The sequence below is a fragment of the Salvelinus alpinus genome, chromosome 17, assembly GCF_045679555.1.
Source record: "Salvelinus alpinus chromosome 17, SLU_Salpinus.1, whole genome shotgun sequence".
Lineage (NCBI taxonomy): Eukaryota > Metazoa > Chordata > Actinopteri > Salmoniformes > Salmonidae > Salvelinus > Salvelinus alpinus.
Window position 1 is genome coordinate 20,510,401 of NC_092102.1, and position 27,903 is coordinate 20,538,303.

General features: G+C 44.3%; 1 protein-coding gene across 1 annotated transcript; it reads left to right on the top strand.

Moving 5' to 3' along the window:
- On the top strand, positions 1-27,776 carry LOC139542441 (nucleolar protein 4-like). Its single transcript, XM_071347874.1, has 11 exons — positions 1-1,154; positions 11,187-11,342; positions 13,879-13,990; positions 14,782-14,891; positions 18,374-18,515; positions 19,895-20,190; positions 20,349-20,534; positions 21,222-21,410; positions 21,603-21,722; positions 22,501-22,714; positions 22,946-27,776. Exons 1-11 carry the CDS (start codon positions 813-815, stop codon positions 23,167-23,169), a joined length of 2,091 nt encoding a protein of 696 aa, XP_071203975.1. The 5' UTR covers positions 1-812; the 3' UTR covers positions 23,170-27,776.
- Positions 27,777-27,903: the final 127 nt, after the last annotated feature.

The window sequence follows — 27,903 nt, forward strand, 5'->3', positions numbered from 1 at the left end:
CGTCGTTTGTGTAGGCTATCGGACATTTTCTCTCTACGATTAGGCTACTGCTTTGCAATCTACTATTCCCTTCCAGAAAACGCATTTAAATTAGCCTAAAATGCTTGGTGTTCGAAGTTGTCTTTATGGCCTATTGCTTCTTTGAGAATATATATTTCGACCGAACGTCCGAGGCGGTTCAGGCTGGTGCACGCGCAGGTCCCATTCAAACAGGTGGGAAGCAGGGAAACAATCCCCGTTGCGCAAGGTTGCGGTGCGCGTGATTGATGATCAGATAGCCTACATGGCTCAATACCGATTAGGCCTAAATGTTTGAGAATTGTCACGGTTTTCACTTGATTCTGCATCAGCTCTGACCAAAAATTGTGTCGAATGTCTAAAAGTAAGTCAATAGACAACCACAGTTCAACGTATTTTTCCATCTATGCTTCCCCTGTGTTCTTTGTTGTTTGGTGAGCAGCACTGTGTTTTTTCTCTCCATATCTCAGCCTCCAGTCAAGAGACCGTTTGCGCACAGGTGGGAGATACCCGCTCTATAGGACAGCCCCCCTCCCTCAGTTCCTCAGCGGATGATGTGAGCAAGTGACATTTTGCCGTTGCGGTTCGGGACAGCAGGCGAATAGTCTCTGCAAACAGGTGTGCGGCTGCCCGAATCAGTTTCCTACGCCTTTATTCCAGCTGACAAGGAAAGGGAGAAAGCCATCGTAGTTGCGGAACCATCCTCCTCGACGCGGGACGGGAGAGGAGGGGGAAACCTGCATAATAGCTATTTTATTATTTGAAGAGCCAAACGGGTTATAAGATCGAACGCTATGGCAACAAAAAAATCATCATGCACGGATGTAACGAAAAGGAGCCGGAGTCCCGTCGTTTTAGGAGCGGAGATGTTCAGTGAATTTCAGGACTGGTGCCTCCGGACATATGGGGACTCGGGTAAAACAAAGACCGTCACTCGGCGAAAATACAACAAAATCATGCAGACACTGTTGCAAAACGAAGAGTCGGACGGCATGTATGTCGACAATAGCCACATCAATGCCAAATTCAAATTTTGGGTGAAGTCGAAAGGGTTTCAGGTCGGGAGCAACATTCTGGGAGAGCACAAGAAAGGAGCGTCAGGGAAGCCCGTCCTATATGTCCCAGTCAAGTCAACGGTAAAGTGTGTGTGTGTGTGTGTGTGTGTGTGTGTGTGCATGAGACGGTAAACGGTAAAGTGTGTGCGTGTGTGTGTGCGCGCGCATGAGACGTCCCGCTATCGTCAATGAAACCTATTCGATTTCACCACAACCACATGCACCTGTCATAACCTATTTGATTACAACTTTTCAGCGTTTGGCTTTCCCCCTTGACCCCAACCTATTCACAGAAAGGTCGGTTTGACCGACTCTCATCCTTTCAACAGAGCAGTCACACTCCCATCCCCAGCTGCCATAGCAACGCCGGTGCCTATAGAAGCAACATCGCCAGTGTGGGGTATCATTCTGTGGTCGTCTGACAAATGACTCGTTTAATGTCCTGTCAACGGAACGCTATGCTACTAAGCAGTATATATGAGTTAATAGCCCATTCACAACATAAAAAGTATGTCTTGTCCAGACTCCTGACATGTAGGACAATTGAGTGTGCGCGCATACATTGGGTGCCAGCGAGCGGTGTGCCCAAATTGTGGGGATGCCGGGGTGCTTGGTGTATCCCTTAGAGGAGGACATTGTATGGAAGGGGGAGGTGAGGGTTTATAGATGAACAAAATAATTTATCATGTTCCCCTTTACCTCGTATAATAGCCCTATAGCATAAATCCACAAAATCCATCCGGCTTTCCATGGGGATGGCTAAATGCGCAGCACCACACATTATTTTTTCGTTCTAATGTCTTGTACTAATTGACAAACAGTAATTTATATTGACAAGAATACAATAACTTACGTGCACATGCTATGAAAGCAAAACTATCCACGGTGTCAATCCGCGTAGTTATGTGTTCACCACGCAACTTTACATTGCCCAGTGCAGGATAGATGCGGATCGTTCCACAGGCACTCGTTGCTCTGGTAACCAATCATACCTGCATAGTTCCTACACTTGCATGTCTTTTTATGACTTAGTACGTTTATCCACATTCATAAAACGTTCGATTTTGATGTATGCTTATGAATAAATAAAAGGGATATATTGCATTTGTACTATGTTGGACGTAAAACCACCGTGCGTATTTGATCCCTGTGAGGGTCTCCGGTGGGAACAAAAGAGAAGGCTATCCAGCAGATGCATATAGCGGCATCCTCCCTCTATCAAAGTTAAAACCACTGCTGCTTAGAATTGACATTTGAATGATTTCACCATATGATAATCTCGTGCAATATAGGTTAAATGTATTACAATTTTGTTAAACATGTGTTAATCTGAGGTGAAATTGTAAATTATTTATTTAGGTAGGGTATAGGCTACTTGGGGTTGGAAATGTAGATCGATGAATATCCTATCTGATACATTGATTATCTAGGCTGATTGACCAAAGTTTAAGAAAACACTCTTTATAGGCACAGGATAGAGGTTGTGTGTGTGTTTGTTCAGTGCCAGTTGAGACGGACACCATTTTATATGATGCCTTCGGGGAATCACACCAACCCCCACCATGGTGTTGGGACAAGCTCTCCAAGGACCGTCAAGATTAGTGTGAACAATAGACTCAAATTACAAGAACCGTTTTGAATATCAGCACCGCTGAGGTGTGGTTTAATGGGTTGAGGTGTGGATTATTTGATCGATCCTTCCTCAGGTGTTTTACCTGTGTTAATGTGTAGCCTTTCTTTTTTTGGCTCAAATACCTAACTGCACCTGGTCCTATAGGCTAGATCGTTTCTCATGATAAAGACTCTTGGCAGGTGCATCTAGAGTTGGAGATTTAGTTGAGTTTTGCTTTCTTTTTTGTATCTTGGCTGATGGAACGTTAAATAGCCTTTTGTGTTTACTACGACATTTATTACCCACAGGTATTCATCTACACTTTACTTTTCATTATGTCATATTATAGTTCTGAAATGTCTCAGTTTTCGACACTTTATCCATTTTACATTGCTTGTGGGCAAAAGCCTTTTGTTTTGACACAGCTTTATGCACAAACCCAGAAATAGCTGATGTCACTCTGTGAGGGCCAAGTTTGTAAATGTCCTTGCTCTACAGTAATAAAAGGTAAGCGCCTAGGCATGACACTGTTTTCTATTTCTACCATGCATGTCTGAGAATAGTATGCAAGTGATGTTAAAGAGGCCTATATGTGATTTCTAGTTCTACTAGATAGAAGGAAACTATTCCTGAATAGTATGTACCTCTAGTTATTGATGAGACACAGCAGGGGACTCCCCCATGTCCAACCCCCACTTGTGCAAAACTAGACAACAAACAGAACAACAAAATCAAACACCAGGCAGTCATTTCATCATTAATTAAAGTGGGAAGTGGAAAGTCAAATAGTGAAGTAGAGGTGCAATTAGATGCAAGAACGGTCAATGTGTATCAATGTGAGTGTGGAGGTGGTTTGTGTGTGTGTTCTCTTGTCTGTCAGCCAGTAGTATGTCGTCTTTGACTGTTCCCTTGCTGAGTGGTAGATAGTGTATCAGTCGATTTAATGGTCATGTGTTATCAGTCCTCAGATCTCTCTCTCTCTCTCTTCTTCATTCTCTCACTGTCCGCTTGAAGCCTATACCACTGTGCCACCCAAAAATAAATGCGTACAAGATACAGAGATTTGGTACACTGTAAAGGGGTTACCATGAATTTGACAGTCATTTACAGGCAGCTCGGTGGCAAGTCAAATTCTGTATTTCATATTACAGTACACCTACTGTAATATAAATATGGTTTCAAAGCAAGTACTGTGTAATGACACAGTACAATACTGTGAAATTGATTGTTTTATACTGTAAAAAAGTAAATGCTACCGTAATCTGAATTAATGAATACACACACACACACACACACACACACACACACACACACAAACACACACACACACACACACACACACACACACACACACACACACACACACACACACACACACACACACACACACACACACACACACACACACACACACAGAGAGTACAAAACCACAACGCCCAACGCCCTCAGTGCCCCTCCTGTGTGGTGGGGGGCGTGTTTTCAGAGTGTGGCGTTGGAGGCCCCTCTGCAGCTGCTCCTGGGGTGTGCCAAGTTTCACTGAGGGTGCAGGCAGGGGGGCTAAATGAGGGGGAGGTTGGTTGGGGGTGGGGGCAAGGATTGCATGGCTAGTGGTTGATGGGCAGACATGAACCTTTTTTCAGTTGGTGTAAACACAGAGGGAGTTATACAGGATAGTCCAGTAGTGGAAGGAAGAGACAGACACTGACTAAAGGGAATAGTGGTTTTAAAGAGTTCTGTAGCACGGGCCTAGTGCAAACTACATTTCAGACAGTTGATGGGATTGTTTGAAATTTCTCTCTCTCTTTCCCTTTCACACTCTCTCTCTCTCTGTCTATATCCCCGAGTCCTTTCTCTCGCTCTCCTTCTGTATGTCTGAGAGCCTGAGCAGTGCTTAGACAATTCAGCAGGCCTCAGTGTGGGGATGCAACCTGCTTTCGCTCTCATTATGTCCTGATTAGAGCCCAGACAGTGAGGAGGAGGAGAATATAACAATTGATAGACCACGGCACGGTGAGATGTTCTGCAGTCATACACTACTGCAGACATGCCCACTGTAGTGGTACATTCACACGTTACCATTACTAGATTCATTGATTCATATCGGCCTGTCGTTTTTTGTTTTACATTATTAATAGCAGAGATTTATTGTACACCGACAGATACTCTGCCACCATATATAATACAGTCTAACACTAATCTGGTTTGCACACGTAATCATTTATTGAGCTATAGGTGTGCCCTCCATTTCAAAGCGAATGTTGTGTTCATTTCTCTCTTGTTGCTCTAAATATGGCACCGAAAAATATTAACGGATGAGAGCAGTTGCTTTTTTGTTGCCATGCCAACGGAAACCTTTACATATCTCTATCCCTCATTCACAATCTGGATTTGGTAGGACTTTCTCAGCACACACACAGCACAGCCTCAGGTATGGGACTCCATGTGTAAGATGCTGCAGGAAGTGCTGTCATAAAAGAGCATAAAGGGTTAATTGACATCTACAATGCTCTATGAACCTTTCTCTCCGGGAGAGCTGTAACCCAGTGAATGGAGTATTGTAACTTGATGAAAAATAATAGAAAGAAACAGGTGAGAGGTGTGGGAGTGGTTGAGTATGTCCCGTCTGAGACAGACAGGGAACGTTTGTGTTCTGCCATCAAAATGGAGCAGGAACGTCATCATTATTATCTGATTAATTATTCCACGTCTCCTGAGCGCTCCCCTCTGTTAGGAGGGCACGGAGTCAAAAGAATAGTGCTCCTTTCATTCAACAACATTTGCATTAATGCTAACAGTTTTGCATGGCACAACTCCAGCATAATCTAGCCTTTCTTTCTGTCCCTCCTATTCAGTCTCTATGTGTTGGTTTGTTATGACTGTACATAGGTTATTAGGCCTACAAATGCTAAATACCTTAACCAAAGCCACAAATTTGCTCTTTACTCTCAACCTAGCAAGTTTGGGGAGAATTTACCTTAATATAAAAAGTACAACGGGATATAATGTACTGTTTTAATGTTGGTTTTTCAGCAACAAGGCCTCTCTTAAACCAAGTCTCCAATTCACCTACTTTTTTTGTGATTGACTGCGTGCTGTGGTTATTTCAGTGCTTTGGCCATATGGGAGTGTCTCCAGTGCCTCCTCAACTTCATCCCTATACAGTTTATTTTACAGAGAATGAAAGATATTGCATTTGGCCCTCAGTGCCCCTTCAAATAAATTATGTGCAAGGCTCCTCTGCTTTGGATGTAGATGACACACATAGACACATTACATACAGAGAGAGATGATGCAACCACTTATTTTTGTGAATGAGGCCTCTTCTAGGACAAGAGGATTCGGTAGACCTACATATTTGAAGCCAATGTGTTCCTAGCCTTTTGGTAATACATTTGTAATGAATCTCTAATAAGCTGTGCACAGAGTTTGATATTGGAGTGTGTCCTTATGCGAGTGTGTGTTTTTGTGTGAGAGAGTGAAAATGTGTATGTTACACTGTGTGTGTGTGTGTCCGTACAAAGAGGGGGTCGTTGATCGTGCTGCTCTGTTTTTCCTCCCCTCAGCACCCTCTCTGTTGCCATGGAGAGACAGTTCTTTGCTCCCATAGGAGGATAAATTAACACCATTTTTAACTGGCCTGGGGGCTCCCCCTGTGTGGGAGAGTCTGAGCTCTGCTCTAGATCTCAACACACACACACACACACACACACACACACACACACACACACACACACACACACACACACACACACACACACACACACACACACACACACAGCCTTACGCCTCGGTGTTAAATCTTACTACTACACTCTGCTACTATCATTTTTTTAATGCTGTAGCAGGACAAATATTTAACAACCCGAACATTGTAACAGAAATAGAAAATATGTAGTAATTATGTAGTAATAACACAAAGATGATGAAAGGCCCAGATTGCAGAACCTATGTGTAGTACATCAGGATGTTCTGTTTGGGGTGGTGACTGGAACATCAACAGAGGGATGGGGTCTGTCAGGGCCTGGATGAGTTACTGGGACTGTCACACGCTCTATCATTTAATGATCATCATGGGAGTGCGAAAGACAGAGAAAGAGAGAGAGAGAGAGAAAGAAAAGGAGAGAGAGAGAGGGGGAGGAGGCAGGGAACGGGACATAGGGGGAGAGCATGGCAGACCTAATGTGGATTTAATGAAGGGGTTTTATGAACTGAGGGAGAGTGAGCAAAGGAACGGGGAGAAGAAAAGAGAAACGGGGGTAATAAACGAAGGAGGCCGGCAGAAAAAGGAGAGGTTTTATAAAGGGGGGCAAGGAGATTATGTTTTATACATATGTAGGATCTTAATTTGAGCCGGTTTGCTACAGCAGGAAAATAATCCTGCAGCAACAGGAAATGTAAATGATTTTGTGGATTATAATTAATGGACATTTTGTTGGGGTTGATTTTTTACAAGGGAAAAAGTCTGAAATGTCAAAGTGGGAATTGCAAACTTCAAAAGCCTTTTTAAACTGCATTGCAGGACACATCTGTATGTCCTCACTGCTGCACCCCCCTCCTACCCCCCTCCCTAATGAGGACACCAGGGCTTTCCCATTTATGCATCCATTATCTTGCTGATGGATTTACAAGGGGGAGATGGGACTTTAAAAGGTGACCTGTTGTTACATCTGCAATGAGATAATCTGAGTAATTAGTGCTGTTGACAAAGCCATCCTTTACCCCCAATGTCCCTCTTTCTTTCTCCCACTGTCCCTCTTTCGTTCTCCCGCTGTCCCTCTTTCATTCTCCCACTTTCCATCTTTCGTTCTCCCACTGTACCTCTTTCTTTCTCCAATGTCCCTCTTTCTTTCTCCCACCGTCCCTCTTTTGTTGGGGCTCCGTCTATCTGCCACCACCACCCATAACCAACTGCGTATGATTACAGCTCTCTTCTTGTGTAGTGTAGTCTATCAAACACAAAATAAATTCTATTTTATTTATACAGAGCTATACTGTATCTGTGGGATTGCTACCGGCAGTATTTGTGAAAACATACGACTGTAAATCCTGTATATATTTTAATGGCTGTGGAGCTTTACAGTGTTTGCTCTCCCTCCTCCATTGAGGATAAATTGCCCTTTCCATTTGAGATGTTTGCTGTGGTTTTCTCCCTTCCTCTGTCCACTGGCCTGTCTGTGTGACCCAGCTGCCTCCAGCCCCCCCGAACCGTCTGTGTGCAGGACCGCTCCTCTCCTCCGCTCTCTCCTTTCCCCTCAGCGACTCTCTCTCTGCTAGTGTGTGTGACTGCCAGGGGGGGTGGGGGTGGCCGGGCCGAATCAACCCCTCCAGTCTCCTAGCAACAGAGCTGTTTGGAGCGGGACAGGGAGAGAGAGAGAGAGAGAGAGAGAGAGAGAGAGAGAGAGAGAGAGAGAGAGAGAGAGAGAGAGAGAGAGAGAGAGAGAGAGAGAGAGAGAGAGAGAGAGAGAGAGAGAGAGAGAGAGAGAGAGAGAGCAGGGGATGGGGGGTATGCTGTGGCTCGGGAGAGCAGTCCTATGGGATTAGAAAGATGGAGAAAAGGAGAAAGGGGAAGATGGAGAGAGAGAGGAAACAGGAAGAGAGACAGTTGGAGTGTTGATAGGTTTATGTGGTGATGGTGATTAGGGCTGCTGACATGTCTCCCTCCTGTAAAACACTGTGATGCTGATGAGACCACATATTTACCATTCAACAGCTGGTCTTCTCCAGCTACGCAACATACACCTTGTGGACTATGCTGAATAAACAGATCGAACATTTAAACATATAAACATGAGTGTGCCGCACACACAGACAGACACACAGACAGACACACACACACACACACACACACACACACACACACACACACACACACACACACACACACACACACACACACACACACACACACACACACACACACACACACACACACACACACACTGTGTGAATTAATGGTTAAACTACCCCTTGAGCGCATATGTTGCAAGTGAAGAGTTCATCTGTTTATCTTCGCTGGCAATCTGCAACCCTTCTAAGGCAGTGTTTCCCAATCTCGGTCATGGGCCCCCCCCCCCCCCCCCTGGGTGCACGTTTAGTTTTTTGCCCTAGTACTACACAGCTGATTCAAATGACCAACTCATCATCAAGCTGTGTAATGCTAGGGCAAAAACCAAAACCTCGGGCCCAGGACCGAGTTTGGAAAACCCTGTTCTAAGGGATGCTAAATCTTTTGGACAAATTAATTGCTGGATTGAGTCTGGGTTGATTCCTGCCAAGGGTGATGGAGTCTTGTCTGCTGCACCACAGTTCACTGAAAAACAAAGAGGACATAGGAGGCAATAATAGCAATAGAAATCTTGGTTAGTGAGATATACAGTATGTTGTAGTGTCAGAGAGGACAATGGCAGATCTAACACTGGTAGATGTCTGGATATGTGCAGTACAAGAGTGTCCCGGGTTGGATCCTATTTTGAGTATGCTGAAAATAATGGACCTGTTCACTATTTTTGTCCTGAATAATGATGATGTCATCAGGAAAATGATACCTTACAGGAGTGATGATGATTAGGATTGTTAGTATTATTATTTCATTATCATTAGGCTATTACATCAAGAACATGCTGACAGGGAGGGAGAGTGGCTACAGAGAGAGAGGAGACGGGCCGGATTAAAACAAACCCGCTCTGTGAGCTGGTTTTAGTTGCCATGGCAACGATCATTACCTTGCACTTGGGAGAGCAGGAGCAGGGAGAATGGGGAAGAAAAGAACGAACGGGACAGAGGTAGGGAGAGAGGAAGAGAAGGACACTGTCGGAGGAGGAAGAGCTAAATAAATGTCAGATAGCAGGAGCAGGATTCGAAATGTCAGAGGAGAGAAAAATTATATACAGTATAATAAAAAGAGTGAGATTCATCAGTGATGCCGGGCATAACTTTCTGATATATGGACCCTCCTCGAGAAACACTGAGTCCCACCTCGAACACATCCCCTGACATCTCACAACTTTTGGAATCTACATTGGTACTGTGTACCAGGGACTTAACTAGATGTATATAATATTCCGTTCTTTTGTTTCATTGACCTCAGCGTCTATTCAGGGCCGTACATCATGTACATAAACCTCAGGTCACATGTTTATGTACATAAAAGTCATTTCTTGAGGAAGTGATACACCAGATGAAATGAACACCCCCACAAGAGGGGAAAACAAAGTCATACAGAATAGAGACAAATGTAACAAGGAAAATAAACAACTTGAGGGAGAAAGAGAGAGAAGGCCCAGCGGTGACCCGGTGGAAGAAAGAAAGCCCATGTGGTAAGTAGGCTATTAAGCAACAAGGCCGTTGTCGTAGCGATATGAGTTCCAACTGAGTGTCACATGACCCTCTGCCCTGCACACCTGCCCAAGAGAGAGATTGTGGCCGTTTCTATGGTGACGGGGTCAGCGGCACTGGAAGCAGGGTGGATGCTGGGGGTTGGCTGTAGGAGGAGCTGTCGGCATTGTACAGTACAGGACGGGGTGTTATTTTTAAACACTGACTGCAGGGATGAGGTGGTGCTGGTGGGGACATTGAATGAAGCCGCAGCTATCTCTCCCTCTCGCCCTCTCTCTCTCTCTGCAGTGGAGCAATCTCAGAGTCTGTGTAACAGAGAGAGAGACTGACTCTGCAGGGATGAAGAAGCTCTGCTGAGGGGAAGCTAATCTGGCAGCTAATTCTCTGAACACAAGATGGATCGAGGCCCACTGCAGTACACTAGCCCCAGCCCCAGCAGTGATCTGGCCAGTGGGTGTGTGATGATACCCAGAGCCAGAAGCAGCAGCCTGAGCCAGTGACATCTGTCAGGAAACACTCTGTTAGGCTAGCCCGAGACACAGACAGGCAGCCAGCCTGTAGAGCAGGGAGCTACTTAGACACAGACAGGCAGCTAGCCTGTAGAGCAGGGAGCTACTTAGACACAGACAGGCAGCTAGCCTGTAGAGCAGGGAGCTACTTAGACACAGACAGGCATCTAGCCTGTAGAGCAGGGAGCTACTTAGACACAGACAGGCAGCTAGCCTGTAGAGCAGGGAGCTACTTAGACACAGACAGTAGCACTGGACATCTCAGTAGAGCTGACCCTGTGGTGATTTGTCCTGGACCCTGCCTGAGCTTCTCCATATTTGTCACTCCTGTGTGCTGTGTGCTGATCCATATTGCTCTGCTGAATCATCATCACTGTTCTCAAAGCTGGGATAAGAAAACCATCTTGTTAACATTCACACTACGAGCCCTGTATCAGCCAATAGCCTCAGGGGTTCAGATATTTTCAGATTTTCATGACTGTTATGTTTCGGAGATCTTTTTCCATAAAGAACTGAAACACACACACATGCATGCACGGACAACACACCCACACGTCTACCCCCCCCCCCCCCCCCCCCCACACACACACACACACACGCACACAGGCCTTAGTCTTCTCAGGCAGGGTATTGAATGTTTCCCTCTCTGTCTTCCAGTGTGCAGATGCAGGCTCGGCCCAGGACAGCTCATCCCTAAAGAGGGTGGCAGTGGTGGAGGACTTCTTCGACATCATCTATGCCATGCATGTGGAGATGGGTGCCGACCCTGGTAGAGCACCTAAACACGCTGGCCAGAAGAAGACCTATAAAGCAGTAAGACTGGCACCGAGCCAACATAAACAATCAGTTCATCAATAGGCATCCTATATAGACTGTACTAAAGCATCTTCCTATTCTCTTAGAAACTGCCACAAAAAATATGCATTTTATAGACTGGCTATTTCTTATTCATAGCATCAGTAGTTACTTAGACAACCACGCATCCTCAACAGGAGACAAAAGTATAAATGACTACCGACCTGTAGCACTCATGTATGTATGTAGCCATGAAGTTCTTTGAAAGGCTGGTCATGGCTCACATCAACACCATTATCCCAGAAACCCTAGACCCACTCCAATTTGCATACCGCCCCAACAGATCCACAGATGATGCAATCTCTATTGGGCTCCACACTGCCCTTTCACACCTGGACAAAAGGAACACCTATGTGAGAATGCTATTCATTGACTACAGCTCAGCATTCAACCCCATAGTGCCCTCAAAGCTTATCACTAAGCTAAGGACCCTGGGACTTAACACCTCCCTCTGCAACTGGATCCTAGACTTCCTGACAGGCCGCCCCCAGGTGGTAAAGGTAGGTAACAACACATCTGCCGCGCTGATCCTTAACACGGGGGCCCCTCAGGAGTGCGTGCTCAGTCCCCTCCTGTTCTCCCTGTTCACTCATGACTGCATGGCCAGGCACGACTCCAACACCATCATTAAGTTTGCCGATGACACAACATTTGTAGGCCTGATCACCAACAACGATGAGACAGTCTATAGGGAGGAGGTCAGAGACCTGGCTGTGTGGTGCCTGGACAACAACCTCTCCCTCAATGTGATCAAGACAAAGGAGATGATTGTGGACTACAGGAAAAGGAGGACCGAGGACGCCCCTATTCTCATCGACAGGGCCATAGTGGAGCAGATTGAGAGCTTCAAGTTCCTTGATGTCCACATCACCAACAAACTAACATGGTCCAAGCACACCAAAACAGTCGTGAAGAGGGCATGACAAAACCTATTCCCCTCGGGAGACTGAAAAGATTTGACATGGGTCCTCAGATCCTCAAAAGGTTCTACAACTGCACCATTGAGAGCATCCTGACCGGTTGCATCACCACCTGGTATGGCAACTGCTCGGCATCTGACCGTAAGGCGCTACAGAGGGTAGTGCGTACGGCCCAGTACATCACTGGGGCCAAGCTTCCTGTCATCCAGGACCTCTATACAAGGTGGTGTCAGAGGAAGGCCCTAAAAATTGTCAAAGACTCCAGCCACCCTAGTCATAGACTGTTCTCTCTGCTACCGCAGGGCAAGTGGTACCGGAGCGCCAGTCTAGGTCCAAGAGGCTTCTAAACAGCTTCTACCCCTAAGCCATAAGACAACTGACCATCTAATCAAATGGCTAACCCAGACTATTTGCATTGCCCCCCCCCCCCCCTCTTTTACGCTGCTGCTACTCTCTGTTATTATCTATGCATAAGTCACTTTAATAACTCTATCCACATGTATATATTACCTCAATTACCTTGACTAACCGGTGCCCCCGCACATTGTACCGGTACCCCCTGTATATAGCCTCGCTATTGTTATTTCACTGCTGCTCTTTAATTATTTGTTACTTTATTTCTTATTTTTTAGGTATTTTTGGTAAAACTGCTTTGTTGGTTAAGGGCTTGTAAGTAAGCATTTCACTGTAAGATCTACACCTGTTGTATTCAGCGCATGTGACTAATAAAATTTGATTTGATAAAAAAAAAAGTATAGCACATAGATAAACCACATCATCAACAGCGTATGCATTCCTAGATCATATTGTTCTATGTTGCAACTGTATTCACCCAGTGTATTTAGGATCTAGTGAGGTCTGAAGAGCCAAGTCTGTGTCTGCAGCTGGGGGGGCTTTGTCTGTGTAGTGAGACAGTTTTTTAGGGAGCATGGCTGTTAAACCCCCTGGGGACCAGGGCCATTTCCCTCTCTTGCCTCTCGCCCCTGCCCTGTAGAGAGGTCCTGTCACATCTCATAGCACGTACCCTTTTGAGAAGGCACTGAGCGCCATTGGGGCAGGGGCATAATATGGAGCTGTCACCTTGGCCTTCTGGGAAGTGCAGATTCCTCTGGTCGGCCTTTCCCTCTATGCTGCCCTGGGGGAGGGGGAGAGGGGGGTGAGCTGGGCATCCCTGCTGCCTTGCCATGGTCACATGAAGGTCGCCTTGTTTAGCAGGGAAACGCCAGTGGGGGCAGAGAGGCAGAGATAAACAGAGGAGGGAGAGAGAGGGGAATATATATGAGTCAGCTGCACCTGAGAGAGAGCGAGCAGGTGAAGAAAAGGCCCCAGCTCCAGCATGGGATATCAAAGCAGAAATAAGTAGATGGTCAATTCAAACAGTCAGGATATCAGCAGCAGATGTGTGTGTGAGAGAGAGAGAGGTTGTTGGAGCATTGAGGAAGGATTCCTTCCTCACCATGCCAACCCCAGATAACAAAGCATTAACATAATCACTGATCCCAGGCTTTAATAACAGTTTATACCTCTTCTACTCCTGCCCTGACCTGTGCCTTCTGACCTTTCCCCTGGCACAGATAGCGGAGACGTACGCCTTCCTGCCCAGGGAGGCAGTGACACGCTTCCTAATGAACTGTGGAGAGTGTCAGAAGAGGATGCACATCAATCCCAGCACTGCAGAGTTCAAAGGTTACTAACTCCCAAGTCAGTTTACTGGCTCCTGTTTATTAATTGACTGTATATATTTATTCAGGTATAAAAGTCTTGTTTGATAAGAAAGACTCCTTTCAATTTGACATCTATCTGAATAGCAACAATTCCTTCTAAAGCTTTATAAGGGGTTATTGTTATAACGCATATCACCTTCCTACTACCTTTGTCAAAATGATGAATTGCAATGCTACTATACATATTGACCCATTGAATTGACTGCTAGTACATCTACAGCCCCATATTCATTGGGCTTCACACACTCAACGCAGTGTCCAATCTGTCGTTTAAATATATAGTCGTAGGTCTCTGTGAATGTTTCGTAAGCCATTCTTAGGGGCAATTAAAGGTGGAGGCCATCATTAAGCCAAATGATGGAACAAAGACCCAAGAGGTCCTAAATAATGAATACAATGTTCCAATAGAAGGAGCATGGGGTCTCTCTAGTGGTCATGGTGGGGAACACAGAGGGCTTCCCATTGTTTAGGTTGCAGCATTAAAACAGCAGTTCATGACTCCAGATCTCAAGGGCCACCATGGTTGTCATAATTGCCTTTTAATCGGAGATCGATTCTGATTAAGATCAGAGGAACCAGATCAGATGAATGGACATTCCGGTCCAAGAAAACCAATAGACAGTGTAGGGGTGTTGCGGAGCCCAAATGGCACGTGGGAGTACTCAAAAAGCTCTTAATGCGTAGTTTGCTTTACCTGATTGTTTGTTTTGGGAATGATCTTACTGTATGAGTGTTACTGTATTCTCTGTACAGAAAATGATCGACCAACCTCCTTGGTTCCGGACCTCATTGACTACAACATGCCACTGACTGCCACCTACCTGAAACAGATGAAACTACAGTGCATGACTGCCAATGAGCGGGTAAGGCATACAGTGTGTGGGTGGGTGTGTGTTCGGGTGGGTGTGTGTTCGGGGGGGGGGGGGGGGGGTACATTTGAAACGTTTCCATATCCACACATTTCTTTGACTTTGCGAGTAGGGTAGACACCGATAGGTTTACGTCCTCTGGAACATCAGGACCCACTCAACTGCAATGGATTGCAACAACAACAAAAATGAAGCCCAGATTGACTCAGTTTATCTTCTTTGTCTACAACTTTGCATTCAGCACAGGGCCTAGCGGGATCTACTAGAAATTTAACATCAAGTGCCATGAAAAAAAGATGGAGGGGTGAGGACAATGTTATGGTTAACCAACTATCTAAACACAGCAAGGGAGGCAGCAGATTCACCAATTAGAATCTAAAGACACGGACAGGATTTGATTATATGCCACTGTAGGCTGCTGTAGGCTGCTGTAGGCCACTGTAATCTGCGGTAGGCTACTGTAGGCTGCTGTAGGCCACTATAGGCTGCTGTAGGCTACTGTAGGCTGCTGTAGGCCACTGTAGTTCACTGTATCGTGACAGTGACATCAGAGACAACACTCTGCCTCATTCTACTCCAACACTGGACTTCTTACGCACACCCGCGCGGTAGGATTTTAGGGAAATCACCTTTGTTGATCCTAGAAGTTTACACTTCACAATGACAGCACTTACAGTTGACCGGGGCAGCTCTAGCAGGGTAGAAATTTGACGAACTGAGTTGTTGGAATGGTGGCATCCTATGACAGTGCCACGTTGTAGGTCACTGAGCTCTTCATTAAGGCCATTCTACTGCCAATGTTTGTCTATGGAGATTGCATGGTGGTGTGCTTGATTTTACACACCTGTCAGCAACGGTTGTGGCTGAAATAGCCAAATCCACTAATTTGAAGGGGTGTTCACATACCTTTGTATATATAGTGTATTTTGAAGATATTGCCGTGATACAGCTCAGTCAGTTCCGTTTTGAATGAATCTCACCTTTGCTTGACCAGTTGACATTTTGGCTGCAGGACATGGTAGCCTATGTCATCAATGATGTCACTTTTCACAGCTTTCATGTCGGAGATTGTGCACGTCGTTTATTCATGCATAAATGCCTAAATCAATTAAACATGCATGTGCATGTGTAAGAGAGAGAGAGAAGGAGAGCGAGATAATAAAAAACAGCAACAGAAAGAGTGGTGGAGAGTTCTTGCAGAGGGCCCTTCTAATGTGGTGGTCATTGTGTTCCAAACACTATTGGAAGTTTGGGAGGGTGGTTAACATAGAACAGAATAGGGTATTCTATTTATTTACATCCCATGTTTCTGCCTGCCGCTTCAGGTCTCCCTCATCCTTTATCACTCTCCAACTCACCCCTTTCTAGCTGTCTCTGCCTCTCTTCTTTTCTCTCTCCCCTCTCTCTCTCCCTCTCTCTCCCCCTCTCTCAAACTATCTCTCCTCCCCTCTCTATTTATCTACTCTCTCTACCCTCTCTATCTTTCCTCCCCTCTCTATCTCTCCTCCCCTCTCTATCTCTCCTCCCTTCTCTATCTCCTTCCCTCTCTATCCTCCCCTCTCTCTCTCCTCCCCTCTTTCTCCCCCCCCCCCTCTCTATCCTCCCCTCTCTCTCTCTCTCTCCTCCCCTCTCTCTCTTTATTACACCATGCATCACTTGGTACCTAATAGAGCCTCCAGTAAGTGCCTCAGCCCTCTACAGAACCCTCAGAGGAGTGTGTTGTGTTTCCTCAGGAGGATATCAGTTCTTGGTTCTTACTGTACTGTACTATACTGTAATGTTCTGTATGTGGGTTCAACTGTGTTCTCATAGGTTCATGATATATGCAAGGTATTAGCCAGTGTATTCATAATAAGCTAACCCCATCTGCAACACCCCTGGCCTGGCAAGAGCAGTAGATGTTATTTCGTCATGCACACTGTAAAATCGGATAAGTTCTGGCTACTCAAACATTTTGAGAAAACTGATTACCTGAAACTTAAATAGCTGAAGTGAGCAGTACTACCTTCAAATGCATACAAATGCAGTTTTCTTGAGTAAGGTATACTTACATTTAAGGCCCCCAGTAAGCCATGCCTCTAATAATTTCCCAGTGTGTCTTGCATTTTCAATTGAATTGTAGAGTTACCACCCATGACTATTTGTTAGTGACAGAGACATGGTTGCTGAATTCTTTAATTTTCCGTCCTGTGGCCTTCACGAAGTGAGTTCCTAGGCAAATATTATAATTATAATTGAGCCATTACATATATAATAAGGCCTTATACAGTGGCCTGAAACTCATAGTTTTACAGGCCACATCAGGCCTGCAAGTAGGGTTGCAAAATACTATAACATTCCCCTCAAAATTCCAGTAATCTTCCAACCATGATTTATGGAAAACTTGGGAAATTGACCAGGATTGTACAACCCTAACTGTAATCAATCACATTATGCTGGCTTGCAAAGTGATTTGTAATTCCTATTGGAATCTCGCCAGCGTTAGGCTATCCAACACTTGAAATTTGTATTCACCCACAACCTGCATTCATAATGACTGCCAGGGTTAAGAACAGTGGGAGGAAAATACCTAAGCCATTTAAACTGGAACAGCCATTTCAGTAGCGGGTGCAAAAATTCAATGATTGGATTAGATAAAAAAAAAAAGATGTATCTTTGTGTAGCCTAACATTTAATCAATCAATCAATCACTCAATGTACATGCAAAAACACAGATATTAAAAACAATTCCAAAAAATCTACCTGCAGTAGAGCATGCTGGGAAAAAAAGTTCATTTGTTATCATATCTTAAAACAATTTAGTTGGTGTGACTTGTCATTTAGTTTTGAGTCAGTACCACATAAACATTTGAAGTTATAATGACTTTTCATTAACTTTGAGTACAACTTACTAGAAGTATTGAGTTAAAATTGCCTTGGGGTTTACAGTGCATATAGGCCAGGCCTCCTTGTAAGTAGATTATTTACCAAAGTCAGGGCAGAACAGCAGAATTTTCCACCTTGCCTGCTAGGAGAATCAAACCAGCAAACTTTCGGTTATTGGCCGAAACCTCTTAACTGCTAGGCTACTCCTGGCTGTGTTCCATTAGAGTGAACAAGTTTGGGGTTTCTACTTTCCACAGTTAAAAATAACAGTGCTTCAAGACACATTATTTAATAAGGAGATTCTCTCAGGAGAAAATGTCATTGCCTCAACTTGGACTGAGTGTGGACTGTGCTTTCCATTTCCATTTTTCATAATGTACTCTTATTGTGTGTGTTTAACACATGTCCTGACTGCTAGCTCAAATAAAAAGTGGCAAAGGGGAAGCTTTTTGGTCTAGCCTTTGTCCACCTGAGTGAGAGTGATTTACCTCATGCAGTCTACTGCTCTCTTCAGCAGCCTATTCACTTTTCCTAGACTTCTCCCCAGGGACGAAATCGTAGCTTGATAAGTGTCTCAATCTTCCTATTTCTATGTCTCTCGCTCTCCTCAGGATGACAGTTCGGTGAGCAGTGAGGACATGGATATGACTGAGCCCACGTGGGTCTCTGCTGAGCGTCCCCCTGTCCCTGAGCTCAGTCCCCCCAATGGAGAGAATGTACAAAGCCCACAGACCACACTCAAAGAGGAGGATGGTAAACTGCTGGCCTTTTTGTGTTTGTGTGTTTGTGTGCAGTATGTTCCTGCTTACACGCAATGGATGAGTTGGAGTTGGTGTGTACATTAACAGGTGTGTGGGGGGGGGGTGCATATACTCATAGTATAGGCAGCAACATGTGCTGTTATTAATGTACTAATAAAACCAACTCCCCCTTCATGTGGAGTGTTTCAGTACCCCAACCCAACCTTAATCCCTAATGCCTAAGGGCCTCCACCCACCCACCCCCACCTCCATCCATGACTACCTCATGAAGGGAAAGTGGACATCCACTATAGATAACCGGTTATCAGTTTGTACTGAATAGTGTATTCAAAGAAAAAGTCACAGATTTTGCACTGGCTGGATTCTTAGTAGTCAACACAATAAAAAAAAAGCCATACGAGGCCTCACAGGCTCAGCACAACAATGGAAATCCCTGTGAGTGGACCCTTTTAGATTTGAATGGAGGAAAGGGAGACTTTGATGGTCCCCCCTGCCTTAGGGAAAAGGCGATGGTTAGAGTGGTAGAAATCAGCTGTCTTTGTGGTTTAACAGCATACCCCCAACAGTGTTATTGTCACACATCAATACTGTTCCCTCATACTTCACATGCCAGCCTTGTGAGGGTCTGTTTCCGCCCCTTCACCTCTTCCCCATCATGTTCTCCCCCTCCTCCCTTCCTCCCTCCTCATCTCCATCCTTCCCCCGTTTGAAACCTCCATCATAACTCAAGCCTCCACTGCAAAAGCACCCCCTATTAGTTTGACAGCTGACCCCAATACCCTCCTCTTCCTATACAAACACTCTGACAGCTGACCCCAATACCCTCCTCTTCCTATACAAACACTCTGACAGCTGACCCCAATACCCCCCTCTTCCTATACAAACACTCTGACAGCACAACATAATGCATGTCGACCCCTCCCCCAACTAAGGAGAGAAATTATTGAGCAAGCAAAAACATGTACACATTTACTCCATCAAAAACAACAGCCACACAACGCATCCTCTCAACACACCAACCTAGCTTGGACCATTAGCAAAAACTCTATTGGCAGGATTTGTCTGTTTGCATTTTCATTCAAAAATGGTGTAATGGTGAGATTTTTTTAAATGAATAGTAATCTCTGGATTTGTTGAGACTAATTTGAGTTAAACGTAATCTGTAAATCATTATACTACCTTGCGTTGCTGGGAATAGGTGAGGTGGTGTTTCCATCAGTGGTGTTTCCATCAGTGGTGTTTCCATTAGTGGATTTTACATCAGTGGTGTTTCCATCAGTGGTGTTTCCATCAGTGGTGTTTCCATCAGTGGATTTTCCATCAGTGTTTCCATCTCTTTATCGTTTCTCTCTCTCCTGCTCTCTCTGACAGATGATGACTCCTCTGAGAGTGGCAGCGGCCACGGTCTGCCAGCCCTGACCCCTCCGGAGGCGATGGTTGTGGGCGCTGTCCCTCCAGATGGATTGGCTCCATACAGGGAGGTGACTGAGAACGGGGTGAGTGCTCCCCTGGACTTCAGCACCACCACCTCCTCCTCTTCCTCCTCAGAGGACCAGCAACCAGTCAATCTGACCGACAGATTGCTGCCTGTGGGGAGCCCTGTTGGGACGCCCTACCCAACTGACTCCACCAGGAAGTGCCCCGGGAATCCAGACTACGGCAACAAGGTAAGGATAGCGAAGGTATTTGAATATGGCCTTTTGATAGGAACCTTGAACATTGCTTTGTGTCCTCAACTGTTGCTTTAATAGCGATATGTGTGTGTGTATGTGTGTACGTGTGTGTGTGTTTGTCTGTGTGTGTGTGTGTGTGTGTTTGTGTTTAGTCTCCTCAGTACAGCTCCGGAAGCTATGACTCAGTGAAGACTGAACTGAGCATGAGCGCTGAGGACTTGACCTCTGGGCGTGCTCAGATCATTGATGATGATGATGACGATCACGACGACCATGATGACAGTGATAAGATCACTGATGCAGAGGGAATGGACCCAGAGAGGCTGAAAGCCTTCAATGTAAGAGTCCCATCACAACTGTCACTTGTAAATATAGACTTCAATGGTTGTATTACTTAGCAATTGGCCTTTATGCAATGCAGTTGGTCTTTATGCAACCCAAATATCAACAAAGAAGTCATGTTTGCTCTTTTTCTAAAGAATATGAATGTAAGAGTTAAAATTTGAAATGACATGCTTCAAATGTTTGGTATTCAGTATATCTTATTTCCTCTCTCCCCCCTCTTTATCCCTTCTCCTTTTCTTTCCACCCTATTTCATGCTCCACCGCCCTGGCTGCTCCCCTTTCTGCTTTGGCTCTTTTTTCCCCTGTTAACACCTCCCCCTCCTGCTTCCCCCTACTCTACACCCACTTCTCCTCTCTCGTCCCTTTTACACCCCCATCCTTTCTCTACCCTTTACATCCCCCATCCTCTCCTCCCTTATAAACTCCCTCTTCCCCGTCTCCTCCCCTCTACACCCCCCATCCTCTCTTGTGTCCCTTATAAACTCCCTCTTCCCCCTCTCCTCCCCTCTACACCCCCCATCCTCTCGTGTCCCTTATAAACTCTCTCTTCCCCCTCTCCTCCCCTCTACACCCCCCATCCTCTCTTGTGTCCCTTATAAACTCTCTCTTCCCCCTCTCCTCCCCTCTACACCCCAACCTCCCCTCTCTCCTCCCTTCCCCCTCCATCTCTGCCTTCTCAGATGTTTGTTCGTCTGTTTGTGGATGAGAACCTGGACCGCATGGTGCCCATCTCCAAGCAGCCCAAGGAGAAGATCCAGGCCATCATCGAGTCGTGCAGCCGACAGTTCCCTGAGTTCCAGGAGCGCTCACGCAAGCGCATCCGCACCTACCTCAAGTCCTGCCGCCGTTTGAAGAAGGTTGGTTTTGAGGTAGGCACTGTTCCCCTCCGTATTCTGATTGTTTTTAGAGACTAGGACGGCCAGGATTTGTAGAAAGCTATGCTTTTTTATCTGCCAATGTACACGTTTCATGAACATGCATAAATGTTCACTAAATTCACTCGCACAGTAATGTTATAATGCACACCCTTCACACTGTCTCTGTTTTGTCTGTGCTGTCAGACACGGCCCACACCTCCCCACCTCACCTCTGCCATGGCAGAGAACATTCTTGCTGCTGCTTGTGAAAGTGAGACACGCAATGCTGCCAAGAGGATGCGACTAGATGTCTATCAAGGCCCTGTGAGTGTGTGTTCACAGAATGTGTGTATTCATTCATTAATGTGATTTTCGAGTGTATTCATTTGTGTGTTTGTTTATCCATGACAGTAGATAAAGAGTGTGTTATTCTGGAATATTTACAGAATAGTTTTTATTTTAATTTTAATTTTTTATTTAACCAGTTGAGAACAAGTTCTCATTTACAACTGCAACCTGGCTAAGATAAAGCAAAGCAGTGCGACACAAACAACACAGAGTTACACATGGGATAAACAAACGTACAGTCAATAACACAATAGAAAAATCTATGTACAGTGTGTGCAAATGTAGTAAGATTAGAGAGGTAAGGCAATAAATAGGCCATAGTGGCGAAATAATGACAATTTACAGAAAAGTTGGTGACATCACTAGCAGTATGTGCAGTACAGATGTTCTATCTTAACTTGACCAGTTTCTCACAGCAGGAATATAATCATGCTGCAACAGGAAATGTGAATTATTATTTGGATTATAATTAATGGACATTTTTGTAGGGGTTGATCATTTTTTGTTGTTAGAATAGATAAAGTCTGACATTTTAAAGTGGACATTACAAACTTTAGAAGCCTTTTTAAACCACGAGTACACTACAATTTGCACATTCTCTGCGACAACAGAGTGAACAAATTAAGATAGTACATCTGTAAGTAGCTACAGTATATTAATTTACTGTATATCTTGCTAATACTTTACATGTTCTTATTACTATTTTCTTCTTCCTGTAAGTACAGTGTAATAACTATTGTAACTCCTCCCCTAGGAGGAACTTGCTACTGTTGATAAGAACGGCTCCAGGGACCCGGCCTCAGGGGCCCCCTCAGGCTTCTCCCTGGCTGCCTCAGCCTACTCCCAGTCCCAAACCCAGGACCCAGTCTACACCAACGGCACCAACGGAGGCCTCAACTACAGCTTCCACAGTTACGGGGCAATTGGCAACAACCTGCCGACCACCGGTGCCACCACACAGACCAATGGTAATTAGCTTTAACCCAATTCCTATATTCCTAGACCTAGAGTCAATGGGAATGTGTTTGTCAATGTGTGTTTGTATGTGCCTGTATCTATATTAGTGTGATTAATTATTGCCTATAATGTATATCAATAATATTACAGTTTCTATAGACCCTGTGTTTGACAATAATCTTGTGCTTTCTTTACTGTATGGGGTAATCAAATTTACAGTAAACTATAATTTCTCTCTCCAGGTCCCACTGATCTCAGTATGAAGTCTGTGGCTCCCACCTCCTCCTCTTCCTCCAGTTCTAACAGTCACGGTGGTCAGGGTGGAGGCGGGGGAGGAGCCTCGGCTCAGCTCAGCCCCCCTGAGGTCACAGCGGTGCGGCAGCTCATCGCCGGGTATCGAGAGTCTGCCGCCTTCCTGCTCCGCTCCGCAGATGAGCTGGAAAACCTAATCCTGCAGCATAACTGAAACAGAACCAGGCCAGACCGGGCCGAACCGCGCCGTCTCCCCAGACTCTCCGTCTGCACTATCACCCTCAGTCACACACAGTCAGACATCTATACACTCAACTGAATAAAGAGTCAAAGTAAAGAATAGGAGTAAAACTGCATTGCACAATTGGGCCATATACAGCAGATGGTAGATATATGGTACACATTCACAGTTTACATATCACAGGAGCAGAAACAATTAAAAGAAGAATACAATCCATAATTTCACACTGATCTTAGTGCCCAGTTACCTTCTGCCATTCCCATAACAAACCTACACCCTACCCACTTCATCCATTCCCCCAGAAACACCCCGAAGTCACCTCCTTCAGTGGATGCTCTTTTCTAAGCTCTGAGGAGGTAATTGTCAAACATGTATTGCTGCTTCAGATTTGACCTTTTGTAACTGATCTGTTCATCTCAACAGTAGTTTTTAAAGTTTGAAGATGTAGGTATGCAAACAGGGATGTTAAACCTGTAGGGTAAAGCACTGTAATGTTTCCAAGCCTACAGGCTTTGGATCGTAGGCAAAAGGTTACTGCTTCTGGGAAACGTGTGGAACAAGGTGCAATATGGAAGATAATCAGTAAATGTGCATGCGTGGATATACCATTTTGGCAAGTCAAGCCAATATCCACATAGTCATGATGGCTTTTTGTGAGACTTTGTGCAAAAGGAGGTCTTCTCATGGTACCTCTAACTGCTCCCCATGCTTTCAGTCTCAGTGTGATGAGCTAAACTGAAAAACAAACATCCCATACTTTGTGAGGCTCCACTGGGAGCAGAAACGTTAGTTGTCAATCAGGAATGCTGTATAAATGGAAGGGGGAAAGAAATGATATCCCCTGGCAGCACTGTAGCTTCATTGTTCTTTGTTTTGAACGCTGTTCGTCTTTGTCTCTAATATAACTGAAGCCTTTCATTGAATGGCACCAATCAGACAAATGTGAATAGGACACAGAATGATCTGAAACGTGAGAATATTTCCTAGTCCAATTGTAAGAGTTTTGCAAGAGTTTGTGTGGTTTTAAGTCAGTCAGATATGAACAGCACATGGTTGCGTATGAACTTTGTCTCATGAACGTCACGTGGTTGTGTCATGGAATTGTATGAGGAATGCATTGGGCTCCTTGTAATCAGCTGTTGGCCTGCTATAGAAAAAGATTTCCCTCCAAATCCCACCATATCCTCTCCGCCTCAACTCCTCTTTCGTACCCGTCTTTGCATTTCTCATCAACAGAAATTGCGTTATCAAACACAACACTGTTTAAAAAAAGTAGCAAAAGACAATCTTGAAAATGTGTGATCGCATCACAGTTTACTCTCTCAATTTCTTGCTATGGTGTGTGTGCTGTACGTGGGGGGCAGCACAGAGTACCGTAGCCATAAGCAGAGCACATCCTTTCTCTGAACAGATACACAGACAGGCCAGTCAGTGGAGCACTCAGCACTAAGAAATGTGTTGTAAGAATTCTATTTATCTACTTTTGTTATTGTTGTTGAACGTTAGCATTACTGTGTGTTGTTTTTGATTTCTGTTTGTTGTGTGAAGTGATGTGGAGTGGCCCGTTTCAACGCTCTTTTGTACAAGACATTGTAAACAAGTTTGCTCTGTAAACTCAACATTCGAAAACAAAGAAAACAATTATTTCACGCAATCAACCTGGTCAGCACCTTATAGATTTGTCAGATAATTCATACCAGAGAGGAATATATTTCAGTGTCATTTATCATAAATGATTGAAGTCAGCAGCACATATATTAACTAAACTGCTGGGATGATCAATCCAAGAACCGGTCAGTCTACGTTTAAAATGACATGCACAAAATTATCTGTAATTTATTCATGGTCACCATCCATGACATAATTGGACTGCTTTATTATATTTCAAATGTATAATCTATTGCAAGTTTGGAAGCACTTTACAGCTCAGGATAAAATAACATGGTACATATTTGTAACCGGACATTGTTACAGAACATCATACTTGATTCATAAATTCAATTTACACATTTAAGCTAAACGTGCTTGACAATGGGATGGTGATGGTGGTATATGATGAGAGCTGATATGAGTGTGTGTTTTGCTTTCCATTTTGGTTGTCTGTATCGATTTAAATGTAGATATTTTTGTCCACTCAACTGATAATTGTATGCAGGGGTGCAACTTTCACTGGGGATGGGGGGTGGGGACACATTCTGAAATGGCATTTTCGTCCCCCCCAGTTTTATCATTGGAATGTGATACAAAATGAGGCAACGGTGCGCTTTAGGACCATGAGGGTTCGGGTAGACTGTTTGGAGTGTTTATCCGATTGGATAAAACATTTTTTTAAAGATATGTCCACCCACTTCTAAAACCAAAGTTGCGCCCCTGATCGTATGGATAATTTGATGTGGAACACATAAGCACTCTTAAAATGCACAATACTGGGTTATAAAGTTCATGGCAAGGCTCAAGCCAGACTCATCCAATCTCATTGTCTTAAAAACTAAATTACTTCAATCTGAATTTTTACTAGCAACACAAGTAAACTATTGCTTTAAAAGCTCATTATATTTTGCACACATCAGACTTCCGAAATTGTATTTTAGCTACACTAGTCAGGCTTTACAAACTGTTATTTTGAAATATCAAGGAAGGCTCAGGCGTCCACACATTTGAACACGGTTAATTTGGATAGACTTCTTTGGATAGACTTTATCAATCAACTTGATCGCTACCTGGGGCTCTGTCCCGATACTCTTAAATGTCTTCCGTGTCTCCTCCACCTCCATTTGCCCCTTGTCTACTTTTGGCCAGCCATCATTTCCAACAGCCATCAGGAAACTACTATCTACACTTCATTATTTTACTGATGCCGGGTTGATCTTAATTCTATTCATCCACGTTTAACTAATGCATCACTTTGCTTTGTGTGTTCAAAAAAAGGAAGCGATAACTTTCTCTTCTTAATTTGTCTTAAGACTACGAGCTACATTTTACGTGTGCTGCAGCTACTGTGACCAATGAAAACACAACCATTTGTAGACCCATTTTAGTGGCCAGTGGGATTTCTCTTTGCATAGGCAGGACAATGTAATGTATAGATGTTTGATTAAAAAAACTGAGCGTAAAAGCCCTAGTAGCTTGTGCATTGCTGATGTGGTCAGATGTTTGTATAACTGTTCAAAGGGCTGTAAAAGAAACATTTTAAATCTAAATCGTTTTTCTGTGGGGTACAGCACTGTTCCAGAAAAATCTACGCCGTTTCAACCCTTGCCTGTTTTAACTTATCAGTTGGTGGTGCTTTGTAAAACGTATATTGTTCTTGATATTACTTTCATTGTTACTTCTCCTGCATTGGCCAGAGACTGCAGTTCTGTGCGGGGGTGTAATTTACTGTATACCAATGTGACGCTTTGTATTTTTTCCTTCTGGTTTTTTGGACTCAGTGAAAGTGTGATGTTTACATGTACAGATTTTTCAAAAGACTTTTACTTTTCGTCCATGTTATTTTCTCACCCTACCCCGCCTGTTTATATTTACTCAGACATGTCTTTAGTGCATTGCATCAAATGCAGACAGATGTGACTGCTTTGAATGGTGGTCAGGTCAGATGACATTCACATGGCCAAAGTGAGGATAGACTAAGACAACCAGGTTGGGGTTGATATCTGATGATGGCTGATAGCCCTATAGGGATTCTGGAGTGAGAGGGAGTCACGCCAGTTCAAAGTGCACCATGAATAGCCTACCTCTGTCTGAGATTTATCAGTAGCATAATGATACATGGATCCCCCACTGAGGGATTGCAGATAACCCACCAGTTTTTCCTCTACTGAATAGCCCTCTATAACATGCTGATAGCAGCTCATGGCACCTGGTGCGGAATTGATTCATTAGCATTTAACTAAATTACTGAGAAACACAAAACATTTAATAATAGAACATGTGTACAGTAGTTGAAACATAGTGGCAGGCAATCATTTTATGATGATTCTATTATGATCACATTCCCTGGTTGTTATAAGGAACACTTTGACCTTTCGTAACAGCTCCTCAGTGATGTGATGTAAAAGCCATTCCCCCTCTCCTGGTCCTCAAGGGGGGACACAGGAACCTCAGGAAACGCTGAATCTCTGAGTTTATTTTTTATCCATTATGATCTTTGCTGATGGCAGTAAAGACTCTCTACCTATTACCATGACATTTATATGAAACGTGTATCATTGTTTTGTACATTAATCATTGTGATCTAAAAGTGGAGCTTTTTCCAGTACCTGTGACTGAATATTTAGATTTTTTTGAAAAGTGTTTATAGGTATAAATATTTATTGATATATGTGAAGCGACTAAAAAGACAAAAGAAAAGGCAGAAAAATTGTCGTTTGTTTCATGCAAAGCCGCCCAGACAGGATATTCTCTGCCTCTGACATATCACTATTGATGAGGGACTTGTGTTTGTTTTGAAATAGCGCTTTTTTTCAGTGTAACGTCAACGCTATGGTAAAAAATGTTGGTTACCAACAGCAGCATTGCAAGGCTCTCTTCTGAGATGTCAGTAACTGAATAAAACAGTGTGATGAGCTATCAAACCGAAACTTGGCTACTTGAATTGCTTTCTTTGATTGGGGATGGAGGGCAGAGAATGTATGGGAGAGATGGAGAGATGGAGTAGCCTTGTGGATAGACGTGCTCCACAAGCTCTTCTCTGTTGCCATGGTGCCT